Source organism: Hyaena hyaena, unplaced genomic scaffold (assembly GCF_003009895.1).
Source record: "Hyaena hyaena isolate Hyena2069 unplaced genomic scaffold, ASM300989v1 scaffold_936, whole genome shotgun sequence".
Lineage (NCBI taxonomy): Eukaryota > Metazoa > Chordata > Mammalia > Carnivora > Hyaenidae > Hyaena > Hyaena hyaena.
In genome coordinates this window covers 588,681-611,580 of record NW_024081568.1, presented here as the reverse complement: position 1 = coordinate 611,580, position 22,900 = coordinate 588,681, and the positions used below count along the sequence as shown (strand labels likewise).

The following is a 22,900-nucleotide window of genomic DNA, read 5'->3' as shown; positions in this document are numbered from 1 at the left end:
GTTTCTTTTTAGAACATGGTCATGGCGATCAGTCAGTTGTAGCTATTTTCATAAATCCAGCTAGGAAAGGGAAGCTTAGAGTTTGTCCGTTTAATTCCCATTCAGCAAGGGAAGAAATTGAGGCAGTTACGAATTTGCCCAGTATCACACAGCCAGTTGGTGTTGGAATAGAGAGAAGAATCCTGCAGGGTCTCTTCACTGCTGCCCAAGTTCTTCTGGAGACCTAGACCCCCAGTGGCCTCATTAAGGTCATGCAAGGGTCAGAACCTCAGGGTCTTCTTGCAGGGCAGGGGGTGGGGAGGACCAGTTTCCCAACCATGTATCCTATTTGTTCAAAAGAAGTAAAGCAATGGTATGCTCTGGATTCAAGGAAAAGCCACCAAGTCATTGATAAAAATAGAGATTTTATTCTGCGGAGGAAGATACTACACTGGTGGGGGCGAGGAGCCACTAATAGCTACAATGGAAGGAAATGCTGATTCCGGTAGGCAACGGCATCTTTGAGAAATTGGAGAGAGGAGAAGAGGGATCAGAAAAGGCTGGAGAGGAGAAGGGAGAAAAGGAGAGGAGAAGGGCGAGGGATTGGGGTGGGGTGGGGAAGTGGTCTCTGCAAGCCAGGCTGGAACCCAGCACAATAAATAGTTTTATTTACATCAACCAAACTCGTGGCTTCGTATCCACGATTCAGTGCAAATTATTTACACACTGATGAGGAGGCAGGACAGGAAGGGGTAGGAGGTGGGTGAGGGAGGCATGGCTCACAGCTGTTCAATGGCTCCATGACAGAGGCTGGGAGAATGGGGGTATTTCTGCTGGGTTCCCCAACCTCATTTTCCACATCACCACAGCTGCCTTTTCACCCGAGAACCTCCCGGTTCTGTTGTAGGCGGGGAGGAGAAAGGCCCTGCTGTCCAGGTGTGTGTTCAGCATCTGCACCCTTGGCGGGAGAATGGGAAGGGCATGAGAGGATCTGGCGAAAACGGAGGATAAAGGGGAGGGAGAGAGGCAGGGAGGTCACTGGCGCGGTGGAGGAAGCAGAGCCACACGGTCAGAAGCTGACTCCCAAGGGGAAGGGAACAATCCTTCTCTCACCTCCTGACCAAGCAGGGGGCAGTGCAATAAGGGGTCTCCCGGGAGAGGGAGGGAGGTAGGTCCGGGGCAGGTCCATCAGGATGGCAAGAGGGTTCATGCCGGCCCAGGCAAGTGGTTTCAGGAGTCCCCCGGTAGGAGGAGGTGGGAGAAATGATCGCGCACGTATGAAGAGCGGGGGTTGTTGCTGGAGGGGCTGGGTGGGAACGTATCGGGTGGGCTAGAGGGGAACGCTCCTGGGGCGAGTCCGCGCAGCGTCTCACAGACACTCGTGCAGCACGCGCGTGTGCGTGCAGTTGCGGCAGCTGACGTGGCAGCACCAGTGGAAGGTGCAGTTGCAGCGCTCGGTGACGCGCTGTGTGCGCGTGCGGTGGCCCCGGCCGCAGCAGAGCAGCTCGCAGCCGTCCAGCGCGGGCGACGAGCTGTTGCAGGCGCGTCCGGCGGTGCCCGCCGTTCCCAGGCGTCCGCTGTATGTGCAGAAATTGGGCGATTTCTCGAAGTAGACCAGGTCGTGGGGGGAGGGCGGCTTGTGCGCCGGGTCTTCGGGCTCCAGGCGCAGCAGCTCCGCCCGCGAGGCGCGGTTGCTGCCGCGGTTGCCGTAGAGGACGCGCGACGCGCCATCGAATCGGTCGCGCAGCACGTCGCCCACGGCGCGCAGCGTGGGCAGCCGCATCCAGCACGTGCGCACCGTGCACGAGCCCGACATCCCGTGGCACTTGCACTCCTGGCGCATCTCAGAGAACACAGTCTGAGGGGAAGGAGGAAGAAAGGATGTCCCAGGGCACCGTCAGAGAGCCAGAGCCACCACCGTCCCAGATACCGCCCCCTCCCGGACCCTGCCGGGACCTCAGCAAAGGCCCAGGTCTAGCCCAGGGGAAGGGAGGCGCGAAACGTCGTGTCGAGATTTGAACCCCAGGCCCAACTGCTCCACGCCGGATAGTGGTCTCGGCCTCCAAGCCTCGTTTTTTGAATCTGTACAATGGAGGGCTGTCGGCAAGACGTTCCACGGGTTCCATGACTTCTAACCTCTTCAGTTCTACCTGCCCTCGGCCACTATCTCTTCCATTTTCTGCCTGCCTTCCAAACCTCCTGCATCCTCGGGACCTCCTCTCCTGGTTCCCTACACTGACGCCTGGTCTTATCACCGATCGTCATTCCCCAGGTTCGAGGTTAGCCCCCGCTCAGGGACTCGGAGATCCCTGCCACGCCACTCCGCTTCCGTGCGGAGCCCCTCAAGCCCGCTCACCGTGCGGCCAGCCTCGTTGTTGTGAAGGTTCATGAGGAAGCGCAGGTCCCGCCCCTTCTCCCCGGAGTCCACAAACTCCCTGCCGAAGAGGCGGCCGAAGTCGATGTTGTCGCTGCAGCCCCCCCAGTGCCAATCGGGGCCCCCCGGGCCGCGCCGCCGATAGTCGCACGTGCAAGACTCGATGGAGCCCTCAGAGCAAGAGCGCGCCACCGAATGGGTAACCCCGGCGGAGGTGATGGCGAAAATAAATGCCGTTTCCCGACAGCCTGTGAGGGAAGGGAGCGGGGATCAGCGAGGGGGGTACCCGGAGTGCTGCCAGCCTCCTCCGTGGAGGGCTTGGGACCCTCGAGGTCCGTGCCCCGACTCCGCCCTTGGAGTCCCGAGATCCAGGTGGCTGGCTGGGTTGGGAAGCTGGTCTCTTAGAGAAAGCACGTGCGTGGGCACGCAGCCCTGTCCACGCTTGTAATCACGCGTTCCTGAGGCTCAGGGCGCATTTGGCTCCGCAGTGGGAGTGGGGCAGCTCCAAAGAGAAAAACTGAAAAGAGGGGAGGGGAAGAACTCTGCCCTTGCCAAGACCTCTCCGTGGCCCATACTTTCGGCCCCTGTCGGGCGATGCAAACCTTGTCGGGCTGGAGGCAAGACACGCGCCAGCGCCTGATCAGCTTCCCAAGCGCCTTCGAGAGGGACGGGGAAAACGGTGGCCAGCCGGCGTCCACGACTCAGAGCTCGCTTTTGCTCGGGCAGTGGCGCAGAAAAGTTAAACTTCGCGCCAGAGGTGCACAGCTTGCAAACGCCTGGTAGAAGAGTCCAGCCCAGAGCTGGCGCTGGGCACGAAGCTACGGGCGGGTTGATCCTGTAGCCCTGCAGGCGCCCGGGACATCTTCCCCTGCACTCGCCCGCCCCTGCCCTGCGGGTGACCCTGCGTTCCCCTGGTCCCGGAAGTGTCGCTTTCCTGGGTACCCACCTCGGTTGACGATCTTGCCGAAGAGGTGGGGCCCCGAAGCCGTGGGGCAGTTCCAGCGGCGATTGCGGAACTGCCACTTGCACTCTCGCACCGCGCTCTGCAGCCCCCCGCTCACGCTGTGCAGGATCCCCGGGTTCTGGCGGATCAGCCTCCGCTGTTTGCGACTCAGCAGCTGAAGACTGGGCTCGAGCACCAGTTGTAGACTCTTGGAGTCGGTCAGCAGGTTCGTGGAGGAGGCTACGTTCACGATGCCCCTGGTGAGATGCATGGTAGGAGCTCAAGCTCTGGTAGGGGACCTGCTCCCTAAGCGAAAAGGTCGTGTCTACCCTGTCCTCTTCCTGGGGCTATTTGCCTGAGACAGCCGCAGGAGATCAATAATGAGGTAAAGACTCCGCGCTCCCTGGCTAACTAGTTTGAAAGGAAGGGGCATTGGGAGTTTTGTGCAGGGCCGCTAGGGATGCAGGGTCTGGGGACTGGACAGGGGAGGCACGGGAAACCTGAAGACTAGATGTTCACCTTGACTCTGAAAGACGGCTTCCCGGCAGCCTGGGCGAGGAAATCCTTGGCCTGCCCACCCAAGGCGTGAAATGCTCAGGAGTCCCACCCTCGTCTCGCCTCCTTTCTGAGCGCTGGCCTGGCCCTTCGCCTCCGAGGCAGGGAAACCTGCGGTGTGGCTCCCACCGCGAGGCTGGGTTTGGGGCTCAAGGGAGAAGGGCGGTGCTAGATGGGAGTGGGCTCCCTGCCTGGAGTATCGTGGGCCGCCGCCGCGGGCGGACCGTTTACCCCACCTCATCAGAACTAGATTCTCTGGAGCAGCTCCGCTCCAGAGCGCCCCTCGGTGTCTCGGAGGGAAGTCAGTGCGGTGGAGCAGCGAGCCTGTCGGCGGACCGATCCCAGAGCGTGGGAGCTGGCTGGGGCTGGCCCCTGGCTCTGCGCCCCGGGACAAGTGGCGACCCCGCACCAGCTCACTTACCACCATCGGCCACTGCTGTTGGCGGCCAGGGCTGCGGGCAGAGCGGCCAGCGCCAGCAACAGCGTAGCAGAAACCCAGCCGGGCAGCAGCACCCAGTGCCCCATGGCCTGCCCGGCCTCGCCTGCTCTGTGCTGAAGTTGGGGCAGCTTTGGCTGCTGCCCGCGACGGTGGGACGGGTCGCGGCGGTGGCGGCGGTGGCGAGAATTCGCAGTCTGGCTCTAACAGCCCTGGGGGCGGGCGGCGGGCAGCATGGCTCACAGTCCCAGCTGGTGGGCTGAGGCAGCCACGGCGGGCGGCACCGCCTCTTATAGCTGCGGCGCTGGCTGAAGTGACGATAGGAGGCTGCCCCTCCGGGCCGCACTGTGGCACCAGGGCGCACCGGTCAGGGGCGCAGACAATGGGCAGCGAGCGGGGCCGTGGCTCCCGCCCGTCTGAGGCTAGAGCTGACGGGCTGGCCGTCGGGGCTCACCCCCGCCCCCTGCCCGGTGGCTCCCGCCTCCGGGCCTGCACTGGCCGCCGACCCCTCCCCTTGGGACGCCCTCCCACGCGCGCCCGCCTCACTCTTCGCGTCTGGAGCCCGTCGGGGACCAGCAACCGCCAGGGGGCGCGGCGACAATGTGCTAAGGGGAGAATCTGCCTGAAGCCCAGCCGCTTCGCCACCACTGGCTGCGGGGCTGTCTCCTCGACGTCACCATGGGCCCGGCTGGCGTCCCCTCTCCCCCCACTCCTGAGTAGAAGAGGAAAGCTGTGATTCTGGGCAGTGACTCTGGGGAGACGCCTCCCGCCCAGGAACCCCCGACGGCTGAACGGGGAAGAATAAGCGGGAGACTGGGAGTGGGGTCCTGGTCAGGGAAATTCGGAGGGTGGGTTTGGGGGGTGAGTTCACCAGAGAGAAGTCGGGGGGGGGCAGCGGCAGATTGTATTTGTGGGCTGGAAGGAGTGACAAATGACTGGTGTGTAAGTGGGACAATGCAAGGGTGAATAAATATGAGGATGTGTGAGTGTGTTCTCAGGGTGCACACTCTTGTGTGGTCCTCACGTAGACAAACTCCATGTTTTGAGGATGGATGTTAGGGAACTTTCCAAAGAATCTTGGAATGTAGTTCATGTCAGAAGGGATCAATCAAGTCATCTTGTCACAGCCACCACCTGGGGCAGTGCATCATCTATGTGTCAGGAAAAGGTGGCGGCTACTGTCAGGAAAGATCTAAAGACTGACTGAGGGATGGAGTGTCTGGAACTGTTTGTGGAAGTGGGTGGATGAGTGTGTGTGCGTGGGGATATTAAATATGCATATATGTGTCACTCTTGCCTTGTATACCTTGTGTCACCCTATGGTGTGTCACTGTGGCATGTATCAATATGTGCATGTCAATAGGGGAGGAGACTGAGCCTGCAACCAAGGCGGCATCAAGATGGAGAAGGCCTGGAGTAGCTGTGTCTCTGAGAATTAGGCTCAGGAAGGGCAGTGGAGTGGATGTCAGGTGTGTGGGTGGGTGGGAGAGGGCTGGGAAGAGAAAAGTTGCTGGCTGAGCTGAATCCAGAATAGGGAACTTGTGTCTCCACGTGTCTGCTTCTTTTTGGATTTTTCTGCCAAATTTCTCTCTTTCTGCAAAATTCTGGCTCTTTCCACTCTCACCACATTGAGATATCCGGAATGCTTGCAAGCATCTCCTCCATTGTATGCTTTTCTCTCTTTTCCCAGGGACTCAAATTCAGATTCAAGGCTACCTTGGCCTCCTATTAGGGAGCACCACCAGCTTTGGCATCATGCCCCACCAGCACACACAGATGGCCCCTGGAAGGAAGGAGGACCTCCTCCTTTATGTCTCTCTTCTGTCTCATTTTACAGAGGAAAAAAATAGATTAGGAAGTTGTCCAAAGTCCATATAGCTAATAAATGAATAAATGGGGCACGTGTCTGGCTCAGTTGCTGGTGCATGTGACACTTAATCTTGGGGTTGTAAGTTTGAGCCCTACAGTGGGTGTAGAGATTACTTAAAAATAAAATCTTAGGGGCACCTGGCTGGCTCAGTGGGTAGAGCATGAGACTCTTGATTTCAGTGTCCTGAGTTCAAGCCCCACTTTGGGCAGGGAGCAAACATAAAATAAATAAATAAATTCATAGTAAGCTTTAAAATTAAAGTCTTAAAAACAATGAACAAGTTGGTAGACCCAGATTAAAACTCAGATCTGGGGTGCCTGGGTGGCTCAGTCGGTTACCTGTCTGATTCTTGATTTGGGCTCAGGTGATGATCTCATAGTTTGTGAGTTTGAGCCCCGAGTCTGGCTCTGTGCTGACAGCTCTGAGCCTGCTTAGATTCTCTCTCTCCCTGTCTCCCTACCCCTCCCCTGCATTCTCTCTCTCTCTGTCTCTCTCTCAAAAATAAATAAACTTTAAAAAAAACTTTTTGACTCAAAGCCAGTGCTCTTTCCACTTAACTAGTGAGTGTGTAGCAATAGCCACAAGCTATGGGTCCTGTCTCAAAATTGACAGATGAATAAAAATGATCTTTAGGATCTTTCTGTCTCCCTTTTGGATCCTCTTTTTCATCTACCCTGCTTTTAGGATGTTTTCTGAGTATGTCCCCAGGTCTGATCCTGAAGAGTTCCAAGTCTGAGAAATGATCAGTATCCCCCTCAAGGCAGGAAAATCACTCGAAGTGGTACATGTCTGATACTTTTAATTAATCTCCCTGGGACACCTCCATTTTAAATGAGATGCTTGTTAACCAAGATGAAGCCACATGGAGGTTATTTTTGAGGGCAACATCTTTCCCAGGCCTATTGCCCAGTCCAGTGCACCTGGCCCCTCCAAGGATTTGACAGTGAGGGACAAGATGGACTGGCCCAGCATCCTCCCCAGATCCAAAATCCATTAGTCTCTACAGAGGACACCCAGCACAGAAGGCTCAAGTAAATAGACAATGTACCATGGGCAGCTTGTCCGTCGTCCCTTAGGAGTTCATTCCCACTGGGGCCTGGGCCATGTCTTTTGGCCTGTGGACTGATTAAATCCCATGGAAGTTGGAGATGCACTGGAAGACAGGAAGCCCTGTCTGTGGTTCCTGGTGACAACCAGAGGTGGGAAGAAAGAAAAGATGGAGCCAGTATCCTTTGCTCCACCATTCCACCCATCAGGAGTAATGAAGAAGGGAAGGGGACTCTAAGTCTGAGTCATGGTATGAATGACCTGGCCCAGATTTCTACTTAGATCAAATCATCACTATCAATTGTGCTCTGTTTCTTTCCTGCATCTTCAATTTACCTCTACACTGGATCATAGCCATCAGCATGCAAAATGCTGTAATCTCACCCATCTAAAAACTCTAAAGCTTCATTTGACTCCACATAACCTCCTTAAATTGCTCCATTTCTCAGCCCTCTTTTACTGCAAAACCTTCAAGGGCTGCTTTAATCACTAGCACTAATTTCTTTTCTTTATTCTCTCTTTCCACCCTAATCACATCTTTGAATCTACTACACCTCCTGATCAAAATCATCCATGATCTCTCAGTTCTCATCCTAATCAACTTTTAAGGAACAGCAGACTGAGTTGAACACTTTCTCCTTCTTGAAATACTTTCTCACTTGGTTTCTAGAACACCATTCCTCCTACCTCCCTAACTGCTCACCTGCTCCGTCTCCTATCTACTTATACCTTGTATACCCAGTTTCTGAGCTTCAGAGTGTACGCCAATTCAGTTTGGAGTTTCTTCCCAGTCTGCACTCATTCTCTTGGTGATCTATCCAGTCTCACACTCTCTAATTTATATCTCTGGCCCTGAACCCTGAACTCTGGACTTTCACATCTAACACTTGATTAACCATATCAAGATGTACATGTTCAAAACTGAACTCCTGGGGTGCCTGAGTAGCTCAGTCGGTTAAACATCCAACTTCAGTTCAAGTCATGATCTTGTGGCTCACAGCTCAGAGCCTGGAGCCTGCTTTGGATTCTGTCTCTGCCTCTCTCTCCTCCTACCCTACTCATGCTCTGTTTCTCTCTCAAAAATAGATAAACATTAAAAAAAAGAAACAACACCTAAACTCCTGATTCTTCCTCATCCTAACCAGGTCTTTCTTCAGTTGTCCCATCTCAGTAAATGGCCACTCTGTTCTTTATAGTTGCTCAGGATAAGGATCTTAGAGTCATCTTGGAGTCATCTGTTTTCTTGTACTCCATGTCAAATCCACTAACAAATCCTGTCCTTCTGTGTTTTTTTCTGTATTTTTTTTTCTGAGAGAGAGAGAGAGAGAGAGAGAGAGACAGCATGAGCAGGGGAGGGTCAGAGAGAGAGGGAGACACAGAATCTGAAGCAGCCTCCAGGCTCTGAGCTGGCTGTCAGCACAGAGCCCGACACAGGGCTCGAACCCATGAACCATGAGATCATGACCTGAGCCGAAGCCGGACACTTAACCGACTGAGCCACCCAGGCGCCCCTGTCCTTCTGCCTTTAAAATATATGCAGGGGTGCTTGGGTGGCTCAGTCTGTTAAGCGGCTGAATCTTGATTTCAGCTTAGGTCATGGTGCCGCAGTTCGTGAGTTTGAGCCCCGCATTGGGCTCTGCATTAACAGTGCGGAGCTTGTTTGGGATTCTCTCTTTCCCTCCCCCCACCCCCTGCCACTCCCTGACTCTCCTTCAAAATAAATAAATAAACTTAAAAAAAATTAAAATATATGCAGACTGTGACCCATTGTTACTCTGCCGCTGCTACAGCATTTGTGAGAGCCATCATCCTCTCTCCCTCCTGTATTACTGCCATAGCCTCCTTCCTGACATCTCCCCGTGCTCATACCTTTGCCCCCCCACAGTCTCTTCTCCACAAAGTAGCCAGAGCCATTCTTTCCAAAACAGAAGTCAGGTCATTTCATTTCTCTGTTCAGAATTTTCCAGTGATTCCCCATCTCATTCAAAGAAAAAGGCAGAATCTTTTACAGTGGCCTCCACTCCATGGCCCTATATGATCCATCTTGCTCCTTCCTTGTCCTCTAACTTCGTTGCCCACCAATTATCTCCCCTGTGGGCTTCTCCCCTTGGCGGCACTGGCCTATTCGCTGCTTCCTTGAATGTACCAAGCAAGTTCTTGTCTTGAGATCTTTGCAGTTGTTTTTCTGACTTCCTCAGATATCTCCGTGGGTTTGTTCCCTCACTTCCTTTCCTATCCCCCTATATAAAAAGGAATCCTACTACCTATCTCCTTTACCTTGCTCTATTTTTCTATCACTTTTTTTAAATTAAAAAAAAGTGTTTTAATGTTTTACTTATTTCTGAGAGAGAGAGAGAGAGAGAGAGAGAAGGGGAGGGTCAGAGAGAGGGAGACACATAATCTGAAGCAGGCTCCAGGCTCTGAGCTAGCTGTCGCCGGGCTTGAACCCATGAACCGTGAGATCATGACCTGAGCTGAGGTCAGCCGCTTAACCGACTGAGCCACCCAGGCGCCCCTCTCTCTATCACTTTTGACCACGGATAACTTTAAAAGCTTGAAGTAGAAAACCAGCAGCAAAGCACCTCTTAGAATGGGAACAGGGGAGAGAGATACTAGAGGGGGAAGGGGCTGTACTTTGATGTTGGGGTGTAGGGAGGAAGCGGGGACTGGGGCTGAGAGCTCATGGACAGAAGAGCCTACTTTCCTTTGAAGCACCAGCAGGCGGCACTGCCTCCTTGGGCTGGGAAGGCATCAGCCTGTGGTAGAGAAGGGGGCAAAGTTCTGTCTAGGGTAATCCCGCAGATTTGTTGGGGCCAACCGCTCAACTATTGGGGTTTTCCCTGAGAGTCCGATGCAGTTGGACTGTGGACCCTTTGGTGCCTCCGGGCGGTGGCCTGTGGTGCTGCAACAGAAGGCGTGACAGGCAGAGGGTGGGCAGCACAGCTGAGCTCACCGCTGAGGGCGCATCCATCCCTCCCGGGCCTATAATTTGGGTTCCCCAAGCCTGGCCGCCCCTATCAGCGGCTCAGCAATAGATGAGTCACCCGGGACCCCGGGCCAAGGCAAACATTAGGGGAGGAGGAGGAGGAGGTTCCCGAGGCTTTGCTCTGCATTAGCCACCGCCTCAGTTGCTCGATCCCCCAATCTCCCAGGGCCCCCACTCTTTTCTTTGACCCCCGCCCTCCAGGGCTCCAGTGTTCTTCCCAGATTGTTCTTGCTACACCCTCCATCCTCATGATGGGAAAGCAGCCCTCCAGTCTTCTCATCAAGGCGAACGGGGACCAGCTTGCTCCCACTCCCTCCCCAGAGTAATGACAGCCCCTCACTTTCCCCGTCCTGTCATGGCCCCAACCCCTGTCAAGGTCTCTCTGGTTCCCGCCCCTCCCCTTTCCTGGAGCTGGCTGCGTGCTTGGGGTATTAGGCAATGGGTGTGTACCCGCAGCCCTCTCCAGACCCCGCCTGCTCCACCACCCTCCAGCCGCCTGCGGGTCAATGCTCAGGCCAGCCGGTCGGGCCAAGGGCACTGAGGGCCAGTTCAGGCCACCCAGTCTGCCTGCCTGTGGCCTTCTGTCCCAGAGCTGGGTTTCTGCATGGAGAGGGAACAGGAGTAGGGACCCCTGGACAGACCAGCTTGGGGAGCCTTGGAGTCACTGAGAAGTTGGAGTCTATGGTAGTAGTTCTGACCCTGGCCATTCCTTGGCACCCGACTATACCACAGCCTGACAAGGGGAGAATCAGAAGAAAAAAAATCAGAAACCCAAGGGACACCCAGAGACATGTGGAGAAATACAAATGTCCAAGAGGTCCCCATGTGAGAAGACAAGCATAAGGAACCTCGTCCCCTTCTTCCAGGGACCTGAGTGGAGTCCCAGGCTGACATGCAGGAAGAAGGACAAGGACACTGGCAAGGATCACTGAATCCAGGTGTAAGGGTGAAAGCTACAGCTTTCAGATATACAGCTTGCAGATTCTGGTGGCCTCAAAAGCCACACATGATTTGGGTCTTGGCCTCTAAACAGGAAGAAGAGGCAGGGGCTGTAGGGCTACTTCTCCTCCTCCCCTGCCCACAGAGGCGAGAAAGGAAAGAAAAGCAGCTCTCTGTAGTCAGAGCTGTCCAGTGTCAGGAATCATGGCACTTTTACCTCCCCAGCTTACTCAAGACCTGGTATGTAAAGGTTGTCAATAAACACTATACTGGGCAGATGAAAGTCGCTGACCTCTCTCAGACTGCTCTGCCCCCTAGACAGCAGTGCCCCCTGCAGCACAGGGCAGGCTCTGCAGCAGCACAGGCTGGAGGCTGACTGTCCCAAGTAGCTGCATGGCCACCACCAAGGAAGAGATGACTGTGGCTGTGGGTTTCAGCCCCGTGGCTCTGCTTCCCTGGGCGGCCTGTCTCTGAGTCAACGCGCCAGCCTTGGGCGCGCGGGGCCAGTCGTGCCTTGGGCTGCGGTCTGGCAGGGGCGGGGGGCGGCTGGGAAGCCTGGGGCCCCTCTCTGGCAAAAATAGCCCGCAGTGGTTAGAGCTGGGAGGGTGAGTCAGGCAGGAGCGAAGTGGCGCCTAACCCCTTCACTGCCACTGGAGCTCCCTAAGGTGGTTTGCCCTGCTCTGTGAACCCCAAGATCAGGCTCTTTCCCTGGCTGTCCTCAGGCTGGGCTCCGTTTGGGATCCTGGGGCCCTCCTCATTCCCTGTGAAGCAAGCCTGAAAGCATGGAGCAAGCATATGGGCCACTAGAAGTACAGACCAGGGGATCCCGGGAAGGGCAGGAGAACTCTGCAGGCAAGGATGCCTGTAAGCCAGGGGAAACCAAGGGAAGTACAGGAGAAGCTGGAGATCTTTGGGGCTACCAGAGCCTCTGCTAGGACCAAACTCTGAGGCCAAGGCTGACCCCTCCCAAGGGGCAGTCTCAGAGCTCAGAGGTGGGTGGAAGCCAAGCCACCCACAAGGAGCTTTTCCTGCTGGCTCTGAGTGCCTTGCGGTGCGCTCTGGCTGAAGGCTCTGCACAGCAGTGTCCAGGGAGGGAAGCTGATTCTCAGCTCCATCTTCATCTTGTCAAAGGCGCTCTCTAGCCATCCAGCTCTCCTTGGGGAAACGGAGGCAAAGAGAAATGACCACGTGGGATCGGGGTCCTATCTCCCTAGTCTGGGTCACTACACCCTCCTTGCAGACTTGGCTACCCAGAGCAGGTGAGAGGCACTTTGGTCACCACCCCCTTCAGTGGGGCCAAGCGTGAACCCAGGCGTCGGGGGAGAGGGTGTGTGTGTAGGCTGGGAGGAGGGGGAGCGGCTGCACTCCCTGGGTCAAGGCGGGGGGTGTGAGGAGTGGGGTGGGGATGCCCGGGGCTCGGGGAGGGGCCGCAGCTCTGTCAGCCGCAGCAGAGCCGCCTGTGAGCTCGGCGCGAGTAGAGTAGAGCCAGAGCCAGAGCCCCCAGTTCTTTGCTAGACCGCTCACTAGCTTTCTCGATCACTCCCTCCATTCCTCCCTCCCTTCCTCCCGGCGGCTGCGGCGGCGGTGGCGGCGGCAGCGGCGGCGCTGGGGAAGCAGCGAAGAGGAGTGGCCCTGCCCTGGAAGAATGTGGCTCTGCCGAGGGGGCAGAACCCGAGGCAGTCTCCCCACGGTTTGAGAAGCCCGAGTCCAGGCGACCCAACCCTGCCGGTGGCGACCCCACACCAGAGCAGCTGGAGGTAATCGGAGCTGGGAAAGCAGGGAGGGCAGGGACGAGCACACGCGGCTGAGACAGGCACACGGACAGTCAGACAGACAGACACGCATCCGCCCACAGGGGCACTGAGACACAGAGAGAGCCAGGGATATTGCCAGAGATGAGGACAGCAAATAAAGGAATACCCCCAGATCTGAAGGGCAATGAACGCCAGAGCCAAGGGTTAGGCACCGAGGCTGGGACCTGAGGGGACCAGACAGCCGTCTCTAAGGAGGGGAACACCAGTTAGGAAAGGTAACAGAGGAGGAAGAAGACTCAGCTTGTGCAACGGTCCTTTACAGGCGGCAGCCAGGTCCCCTCCCTATCTGGCGCACCTGGAGCCTCCCCTCTCTCCCAACTGCGGGAAAAGGGGTTAGAGAAGGGTTGGGAGCCCATTCCGCCACCCTTCTCAGGGAGGGTGCCTGTCTTCGATGGCATCTGGAGGTGACCCTCCCCCACATCCTGCGATCTGTTGGTGGAGAACCGCCTCCCAATTCTGCCCCCTAACCCTGAAAGCGGGACTATATTGGGTGAGGGAAGCCAGTAGTGGGGCCCTTGAAGAGGGAGCCCCTGGGGTCAAGATGGTGGAGTGGTGTTTGTGAGTCAGTATGTCTGCGTCTGCACGAGAGTGTGTCTGTGTGCCAGGCATTGTGTCTGGCTGGGTCCTGCTCCAGGGGCCCTTGCGAAAACCCCAGCTTCCGGTCCCTAACTCTCTCTGAGGGTTCCGGGACTGAGAATCAAGGGGTGATCCTTACTGTTTTGTTTGGGGAGGAATGTGGAGGGTCACTGGGGTGGCACTGGTGAGTTAGGAATCCTTGGTTGCCCCGCGGAGCCCACCTTATTCCAAAGCCCCCAAGTCTCCTGTGTCCCGCAGGCCGTGATCGATCTGCCCACCGGGGCCTTCGGGCCCGGGCTTCGACATGCCGGAGGAGCCCCGGCCGCGGCCTCCGCCCTCGGGCTTCGCGGGTCTCCTGTTCCTGGCGTTGTGCAGTCGGTGAGCAGTTCCCCCCGTCACCCAGCCCACGAGAGGAAGCCGTAGGCCGCGAGCACCGACCCGGGACGGGAGGAGTCGGAGGGGACGCGCGGCCTGGACCGCAGACCCCTCAACGCCTTCTGCGTTCCCAGGGCCCTCAGCAATGAGATTCTGGGCCTGAAGCTGCCCGGCGAGCCGCCGCTGACCGCCAACACCGTATGCTTGACGCTGTCGGGCCTGAGCAAACGGCAGCTGGGCCTGTGCCTCCGCAGCCCCGACGTGACGGCATCCGCACTGCAGGGCCTGCACATCGCCGTCCACGAGTGTCAGCACCAGCTGCGCGACCAGCGCTGGAACTGCTCGGCGCTGGAGGGCGGCGGCCGCCTGCCGCACCACAGCGCCATCCTCAAGCGCGGTGAGCCGAGCCGGGCGGGTCTGCGCCTCTGGGGCTGGGGACGGGGGGCGGGGGCAGGCCGAGGCGAGCGGAGGCGGGAAGGGACCGGTTCACGGCTCGGGGAGGGGCCTCTCTGGGAATTCCCCCCCGGGAGCCAAGGAGCTGGGCCCGGCCACCCGTCTGGGCCCCTGCTCCTGACTTCCACCTGCGTGCTGCCGGCAAGGCAGCTGGGTCGCTGCTCTCCTACCCCAGGGCCCCCCTCTCCTGCCTCCACCAGGCTCGGTCTGGGTTGCACCTGTGAGCAAGAGATGCCCCCAGCCCTGGAAGCTTCAAACGTCCCCCCATTCCCTCCCTCAACTTTCTCCCCTCTTCCTCTCCGCTGGGACAAGCCCAGGCTGGTGTCCCCAGAGCCTCAGCGGGGGTGGGGTGACGCCCCCAACCGTTTAAGGGTTAAACCTACTCCCCTAATTGCTGGGGTTCCCAGGAGCAGAGGCTGGGAACAAAGACCCTGATGACTTTGAAGCCGGGGAGCAGCCCCCTCCTCTGTGCTGTGGGGGCCCCAGGTGGCTCTCACCTGAGCAGGTGAGGAACGGCTGGCGGCTGGCGGAGCAAAGAACAGGTCACTGCTGGTCTGGTCTGGGAGGTATGGTCTGGAAGGCATCGTTGCCTCTTGCCAGGCCATGCCCGAGTTTCCTCCCTGGAGGAGTAAAGATCCATCCTGCATGCAGCTCCAGGGTGGGGGCAGTACTTCAGGGACTACGGGGTTAATAGGCAGCTGCCATCTGCGGGGGAATTCCCAAGACTTGTGCAAACAGCTTTACCCCTTAAGGGTTGAGGTTGGGGGGGATTGGGAGGCTGGGCCAGAAGCCCTGCATCCTGGGGTGGGAGAGGCCTGGCCCCTAAAGCGGTGCTGTCTCTCATCCTCTCAGGGCTCAAGAGAGCCCCTACCTAAATGCAAGTGAGGGACCCCTCCTTCCCTACAGGGCCTGGTGTAGGGGAAGGCTTTGATACCTAAAAGGGAAGCATGGGAAAGGCTTGTCATCTTGAGCCTCTGTGACCCCCAAAACATAACAAAGAAGCCAAGAGGGCCATAGAGAAAATCACCCTGACTTCTCTCCTCCCTCCCAGCGTTTTATAGAGTAATATCAGGTTAGGATAAACATAAAGGACAGTCTGAAAGGGCAAATATAAAACTACAAACTGGAAAGGGGAAGAAGGACAGCTCCACAGTTCCAGTGCTTTGGGAGTGTTGGGGTGGTGGAGGAAGGTTGGTTAAAAGACCCTAAAGGAAAAAAAAAGAAAGAAAGAAACCTTGAAGGTCTCCGCTTCCACCCTACCACCCAAGCTCCCTGCTGGGCTGGGGAATTTCTAAGGCTTTCAGATGTAGAACTCAGTGAACGATCTTCAAAGACCTCAGGGACTCCCTTTCAGTCACCTGCCAATCCTTGGGGTCTTGCCCTCAAGCTAGCTCTTTCATCCACACCCGAAGATCCCAGACTAACCGAACTGGCCCTCAGAGATCACGTCAGTTCATCCCCTCCCTTAAGAGATGAGGAAACTGAGGCTCTGTGCTTCTGTTCCCTTTCTTCTCGGTGACTTTCTCCCCAGTTATTCAGCTGGTAAATGGCAAAGTCAGAATTCAGTTAGGAATTCCTGGAATCGAAGGGTGGCTGCGTATTTCCTGCCACCTCCCTCTCAGCTGCCTGTCAACCTTATCCCCCGTCACACCCTTTTTGTCCCCAGGTTTCCGTGAGAGTGCTTTTTCCTTCTCCATGCTGGCTGCAGGGGTCATGCACGCGGTAGCCACGGCCTGCAGCCTGGGCAAGCTGGTGAGCTGCGGCTGCGGCTGGAAGGGCAGTGGTGAGCAGGATCGGCTGAGGGCCAAACTGCTGCAGCTGCAGGCACTGTCCCGGGGCAAGAGTTTCCCTCACTCCCTGCCCAGCCCTGGCCCTGGCTCAGGCCCCAGCCCTGGTCCCCAGGACACATGGGAATGGGGTGGCTGTAACCATGACATGGACTTTGGAGAGAAGTTCTCTCGGGATTTCTTGGATTCCAGGGAAGCTCCCCGGGACATCCAGGCAAGAATGCGAATCCACAACAACAGGGTGGGGCGACAGGTATGTGTGTGCAACTGGTCCTGGGTCTCCTTAGCTTTCGAGGCCTGGCTAGAGTTTGAGAGGCACGGCAGAATAAGAGGAGGAGATGTGGTGGGTGATGGCCACTCACCATCTGGAGGACCTCAAGTTACTCAGTTTTGCCTCTGTAAAAAGAGTCTAATGATATCTATCTTACATTGTCATTAAGAGGAGCTAACAAATGGAGCAATCAGCAGAGTGCTTAGTCCTTGGTAGGTGCTCATTACATGATAGCTATTATTACAGCTGCCTCCCTAGAGAATTTAGGGATTCTCTGGGTCAGACTCCTCATTCTAGTCCTCACTCTGGAAAGAGCACTGGACTGGGAGTCAGGACAACCGGAGTTGGGTTCTGTTGCCACCTAGTTACATAAACTGAGTCTCTGTTACCAGCTAGTGATTAAAGAGGACAAATCACTCTGCTCTGGCTTCAGTTCTCCAACCGTCAGATGAGGGAGTTGGGCTATTAGCCAGCCTTGCAGTGTGCCCTTCCTCTTCTGATAGTCCATGGTCATTCTTGCCTCTATTTGTCCCCTGTGCTCTCTGTTCCCTCCCCTCTCCTGTGCCTCTGTGCTCTGCCCATTTGCTGCCCTCCCCTTCACCTCGCCTCCCTCTGCTTTAGGTGGTGACTGAAAACTTGAAGCGGAAATGCAAGTGCCATGGCACGTCAGGCAGTTGCCAGTTCAAGACATGCTGGAGGGCGGCCCCAGAGTTCCGGGCAGTGGGAGCGGCGTTGAGGGAGCGGCTGGGTCGGGCCATCTTCATCGATACCCACAACCGCAACTCCGGAGCCTTCCAACCCCGCCTGCGTCCCCGTCGCCTCTCCGGAGAGCTGGTCTACTTTGAGAAGTCACCTGACTTCTGTGAGCGAGACCCTGCCGTGGGCTCCCCGGGCACCCGGGGCCGGGCCTGCAATAAGACCAGCCGCCTGCTGGATGGCTGTGGCAGCCTGTGCTGTGGCCGTGGGCACAACCTGCTCCGGCAGACACGAGTTGAGCGCTGTCATTGCCGCTTCCACTGGTGCTGCTATGTGCTGTGCGATGAGTGCAAGGTCACAGAGTGGGTCAACGTGTGTAAGTGAGGGTCAGCCTCACCGCAGCGCTGGGGAAGGGGAGGGGCATCTATTCAGCGTTTTGCTCTGATTTCTGTCCAGGGTCAGTCCTGGCTCCTAGAAGCTCCGAGTATCTACCTGGAAGCAGCTTGGGGGGGGGAGGTGAGGGTAAGGTAGAGTCTGTGATGTACAGCCTTCTCCCCCACAGTAGGAGGGCCTTGGAGGGAAAGCTGTCACCCCTCTTCTGCTCCTTAAACACCTGAAATGAACTAAGATGAAATGCACTGTATTGCCTCCCTCTCTCCCACCCTGGGGTCCCTTTAGCGCTGGTTCCTCTTCCTTTGGGCTGGGAAGTCCCTGTAGTTTGACCACTCTTTTCCTTTGAGGGACAGCACCAGGCTCTGTGTGGAGCCATAACACCTGTATCCAGGGAGACCACTCATTCCTATAATCTGTTCCCAAACTCCTCTACAGTGGCCTGGGCCCACTCTGGTGGGGTAATGGGAGATAGGGGTAGAGAGGTTTTTCTTGGGGAAGGGACAGAGTGCTGGAGGGGGACCTCTCCCCTGAGTCCTCAGAGAGTTGTTTGTCTAGGTCCTTAGGGAAACTATCCCCCCCCACCTTCAGATGTTAAAGGGAACCCTCCAAAGGAAGAGTTTTACCTAAGACTCTCTGAGCCTTTTATTCTTTCTTTAGCAGGAGGGATGGGGATGGATAATTTATTGTACTGAGACTTGTTCTTGGTTTCTGTTTGTAACTAAAATAAATTAAGCTACTGGACCAGTGGATGCAGGTGGTGATATTTCTGCCCACACTTGGGATCCCAGTCCATGGCTTCTTTTCCAGGTGAATTCTACCCTCATATACTCAATGACATTATTTATGTGTATCTTGCCTGGCTCCACAAAGGATTTGAAATGGTCTTCAGTGATTGATTTATCTATTATTTTTTAAAGTTTCCCTCCCTTCCTTCCTTCCTTCCTTCCTTCCTTCTTTCTTTTTTTTATTTTTATTTTTTTTTATTTATTTCTAGAAGAGAGAGAGAGAGAGACAGCATGAGCAGGGGAGGGTCAGAGAGAGAGGGAGTCACAGACTGAAACAGGCTCCAGGCTCAGAGCTGGCAGTCAGCACAGAGCCCGACATGGGGCTCGAACCCACGAACCGCGAGATCATGACCTAAGTGAAAGTCGGACGCTTAACCGACTAAGCCACCCAGGCGCCCCCCTTCCTTCCTTCTTTCTGAGAATGAGTAGGGGAGGGGCTGAAAGAATCCCAGGCAGGCTTTGCTGACTGCATGGAGCCTGATGTGGGGCTTGAACTCATAAACCAAGAGATAATGACCTGACCTGAAATCAAGAGTCCAATGCTTAACCACCTACTGAGCCACCCAGGTGTCCCTGGTCCTCAATATTTAGTTGGCAACTTTCAGTGTGAAAAAACGGGGGTACTTCTAGGCGTGAGGGGCTGGAGTTCCAAACATAGGCCCTATTTACTTTTTATGTGCCTCAACTCCAGATTTCACCTCGGTCAAACAAGGGTTGGAATTTTTTCTTCTTGCAAAGGGCTTGATAGTGAATATACAGTTAACCCTTGAACAACATGGGGGGGGGGTAGGGGAGCCTCCCTTCCCATGCAGTCAAAAATCTGTGTATAACTTTTGACTGCCCCAAAACTTTACTAATAGCCTACTGTTGATTGGGAAGTCTTACCCATGACATAAACAATTGATTAGCACATATTTTGTGTGCTACTTGTTTTATAGGCTCTGTTCTTACAATAAAATAAGATGGAGGAAAGAAAATGTTATTGAGAAAGTTGTAAGGAAGAGAAAACATATTTACAGTACTATATGGTATTTACTAAAAAAAATCTGTGTGTTAAGTGGACCTACACAGTTCAAATCTGTGCTGTTCAAGGGTCAACTGTAGTAGACTTGTGGGTTTTGTCCCAACTACTCAACTCTGCCATAATTACTCAACTCTGCTGTTGTAAATCACAAGTAGCCATAGACTGTACATAAATGAATGGGCGTGGCTGTATCCAATAGGGCTTGATTCACAAAAATGGACTGCCAATGAGATTAGGTTCTTTGGTTGTACTTTGTTTACTCCTGCCCCACACCACGTGGTCACCTCTTTTCAGGAGATTTCAAGTATGTCAACATTAAACCTGCACTCAAAAGAGCAGGTGCTTTTCTTTATGGCTCCAAGTCAGAGAACCTGGGAGGTAGATATAAAACCAACAGGAAACACAAAAAAAGGGATTCCAATGCTCAAAAAGGGAGTGTTTTGCTCTGGACACTAGCCAAACCAGCATGCTGACCTACTGAATTATTTGCATGTGTATTTTGTCCTTCCTTATTCAGAGCTCTTCTGCATTTAATCTTAGTAAAGTTGTTCCTCTGTCTTTAAGGAGATAACCGTAACCAAAGACAACAGATTTTTAAAACTTGCAATCTTTCTATTCCTAGCTCAGTATCTTTGAAAACAAACCATTATCATTCAATTCAGAAAAGGGATAGACATCACACATTTGGGACTTTACGGGTGACTACATGTTTATGGGGTGCTTTAACAGGTCATCTCCTTGGCCAGGGAATGTTCTCTCTATTCCTCTAGGCAATAGATATATCTGCTACAGGTGATTTTGCTGCTAGGATAACAAGGACATTTTGAGGAATGTTGGGTTAGGGCAGTACTCTATGGCAACATTTTATGTCCTGAATTTCCACTTGAGAATTCTGGCTTTGGGGCGCCTGAGTGGCTCAGTTGGCTGAGTCCGACTTCAGCTCAGGTCATGATTTCATGGTTCGTGGGTTCGAGCCCCGCGTCGGGCTCTGTGCTGACAGCCAGCTCAGAGCCTGGAGCCTGTTTCAGATTCTGTGTCTCCCTCTCTCTCTGATGCTCCCCTGCTCATGCTGCCTCTTTCTCTCTCTCAGAAATAAATAAAACATTAAAAAATTTTTAAAAAAATAAACTCTTAATTGGGGCTCCTGGGTGACTCAGTTGGTTAAGTGTCCGACTTTGGCTCAGGTCATGATCTCATGGTTTGTGGGTTCAAGCCCCGTGTCGGGCTGTGTGCTGACAGCTAGATCAGAGCCTGGAGCCTGTTTCGGATTCTGTGTCTCCCTCTCTCTCTAACCCTCCCCGTTCACGCTGTCTCTCTCTCTCAGAAATAAATAAAAACGTTAAAAAAAAACTCTTTAAAAAAAGAGATTTCTGGGCTTGGACATTTGATGGAAGCAAGAAGATATCTATCTCATCCCCACTGCAGTCACTGACTGAGCTTGGTGTGTATGGGGGAGTGGGGGAGAGGGGATGTAGCTAGAATGGACATAGGCTATGAGAGAGAATAATGATAAGGAACACCCAGAATGGGAATTTCTCACACTTAGAAAGAGGGAGGAGAACCTCCAATGGTATTACAGCAAGAATATTTCATCTTTTTCCTGTTTCCTTCCTCTGTATTCCCTTTGGCTCCCTCTCTTTCTAGCTTTCTCTTTCGTCAGACACACTCTGTGGTAAACTTAAGCCCCAAACCACAACCTTGAGAAATTCCAAATGGATTTTGTCAGCAAGGCCAACAGCTCCCCCCACTCCCCCCCCACCCCGCTCCCGGCACACGCGCTGGGCTCAGACCCAGGTCTGGGGTCAGTGACGAGAGAGTGGGAGTGTGCAACCCACAGAGTGGGTGGCTACAATTTCAGCTTTTACTTAACTCCACTTGCAGTCAGAGGGAGGGAGAAGGACTGATGAACTAACTGTAAGTTGGGCCTCTTGGCCTCCTTCAGCTCTGGATGAGCTCTTCTCCCTTAGTCTTTCATGTGGCTGGGAAGCTGGGGAGTGGCAGTTGCTGGCTAATTGCCAGCGAGGCAGCACCCCTCCTTTCTCTGCTCCTGTTTGCTCCATGGGGAGCACCAGTGATGCTGCAGCAGACTCCAGACTCCAAACAGGTGAAGGCTGGGAGATTCTACAGTCCCAGTCATCAGTTCTGACTCAAATGCCATCGTACCTGCTGCTAACCATATTAGGCTGTCAGCATTACCATCCTCTGTCACAGCTAGGACCCAACTTGGAGAGGATCTGAAGTCTTGGGCAGGGACGTTGAATTTCTACCTCCTGTCAGACTCTCACAAGGCATGTTGGTGTCATTGGGGCACTAGTGAAGGACTGGGGGTGCAAAGTATAATTTTAGTGGTCAGTGTGGGGGCATAATTTGGTGGCGTGAAAATTTTAGGAAAAGAAATGGAAAGAATAGTCATGTGGAAGTATCACAGGACCTAATCTAAGAACATGCAATAAAACTGAAGGAGTCTTCTGCTATCTACAATATAGAGCTTAGCAGGGCAAAGGCCCTTAATAGCAATAGCCCCGGACAGATACAAGTCTCTTTGTTATGAACATGCTCCTTGTTTTCCAGCTCATCTCTTACCATCTTAAATTAGGGTCTTCTCGGCTTCACATTCTAGGGTCATGCTATTCTCCACGTTAAAATAAGAGAGAAAACAGACTGGAATTAAGAGGAAGAGTAGTGAATGTACACACCAGGAATAGATGGGAACAAGTGTGGCTATCTACCAACCTAGTTCTTCTTGAAGAGAGACAAGAAACAAGGGACACACACACATCCAGAAAAGCAACGATTTTGGCTCAGGCCTTAGGGAAGAGCTATGTGTTCCCTTATATTGCTGTAAATGAGGGGAGAGGGCACTTAGCATTACTGATGCCCTTCATTTATCACAGCAGAGACTGTTCCAAGGCATCTTTGCATGTCTACATCAGGTGCAGAAATGAGTGTAAGGGAAGTGGGGGTGAGCAGGAGTGGAGAAACATGGGTGCACAGTCTCTCACTTTCCTTGGGATACTAAACCTCACAGTCATCTAGTCACACTTCCTCAAACCACACCTCCGAATATTAGGCTTCCGCCGTTTGTCTTTCACTTTCCAACTTCCTAACTGGTCTAGAGTCCAGTTGTTTCCTTCAGTCTCTTAAATTCATCACTCTTTCTCCTTGTCGCCTTGAGAAAGGATCTCCTGATTCAGACCCCTACTCTTAGGTTAGGAGTAGAGAGTAGCAACACTGATGCAGCGGGGGCTCCCAGGGAGTTGCAGCTAACCATGGTTAAGAAATAAAGATATGGTCTGGGGGAACTCTGGACCAGCGGGACTGGAAAAGAAAAAAAAAAGATGTGGAAAAGATGTGATCTGGAAGAGTAAGGTGAGCCATAGCAAGGACTGTTCGCTCGCTCATACCCTGCTCCTGGCTTTTCCTCTCCGCCCAAACCTTCTCCAGTGTGGACAGCATGCCGCTCCAGTCCTTAAATTCCAGGCATGGCCCCGGAGCTTGGGATTCTCACCTCAGTCCCCACTGCCTCATCCCCACTTCCCGGTTCCCGCCTCCGCCGCCGTCAGCCTGCAGCTCCCACATCGGCCCCCGCCCCGGTTC

General features: G+C 54.5%; 2 protein-coding genes and 1 long non-coding RNA gene across 3 annotated transcripts; 1 reads left to right on the top strand and 2 right to left on the bottom strand.

Moving 5' to 3' along the window:
• Positions 1-1,348: 1,348 nt before the first annotated feature.
• WNT1 (Wnt family member 1) lies at positions 1,349-4,376 on the bottom strand. The gene is made up of 4 exons (XM_039221082.1): positions 4,273-4,376; positions 3,300-3,553; positions 2,336-2,601; positions 1,349-1,837 (listed from the first exon to the last, which is right to left on the bottom strand). Exons 1-4 carry the CDS (start codon positions 4,374-4,376, stop codon positions 1,349-1,351), a joined length of 1,113 nt encoding a protein of 370 aa, XP_039077013.1.
• Positions 4,377-13,823: 9,447 nt separating this feature from the next.
• WNT10B (Wnt family member 10B) lies at positions 13,824-18,241 on the top strand. The gene is made up of 4 exons (XM_039221081.1): positions 13,824-13,897; positions 14,029-14,291; positions 16,014-16,387; positions 17,027-18,241. The coding sequence occupies exons 1-4, from the start codon at positions 13,824-13,826 to the stop codon at positions 17,483-17,485; spliced, it is 1,170 nt and encodes a 389-aa protein (XP_039077012.1). The 3' UTR covers positions 17,486-18,241.
• A 2,879-nt stretch (positions 18,242-21,120) lies between these two features.
• LOC120222990 lies at positions 21,121-22,883 on the bottom strand. Its single transcript, XR_005526162.1, has 2 exons — positions 22,812-22,883; positions 21,121-21,624 (listed from the first exon to the last, which is right to left on the bottom strand). It is a non-coding gene; the product is annotated as an uncharacterized LOC120222990 (long non-coding RNA).
• Positions 22,884-22,900: the final 17 nt, after the last annotated feature.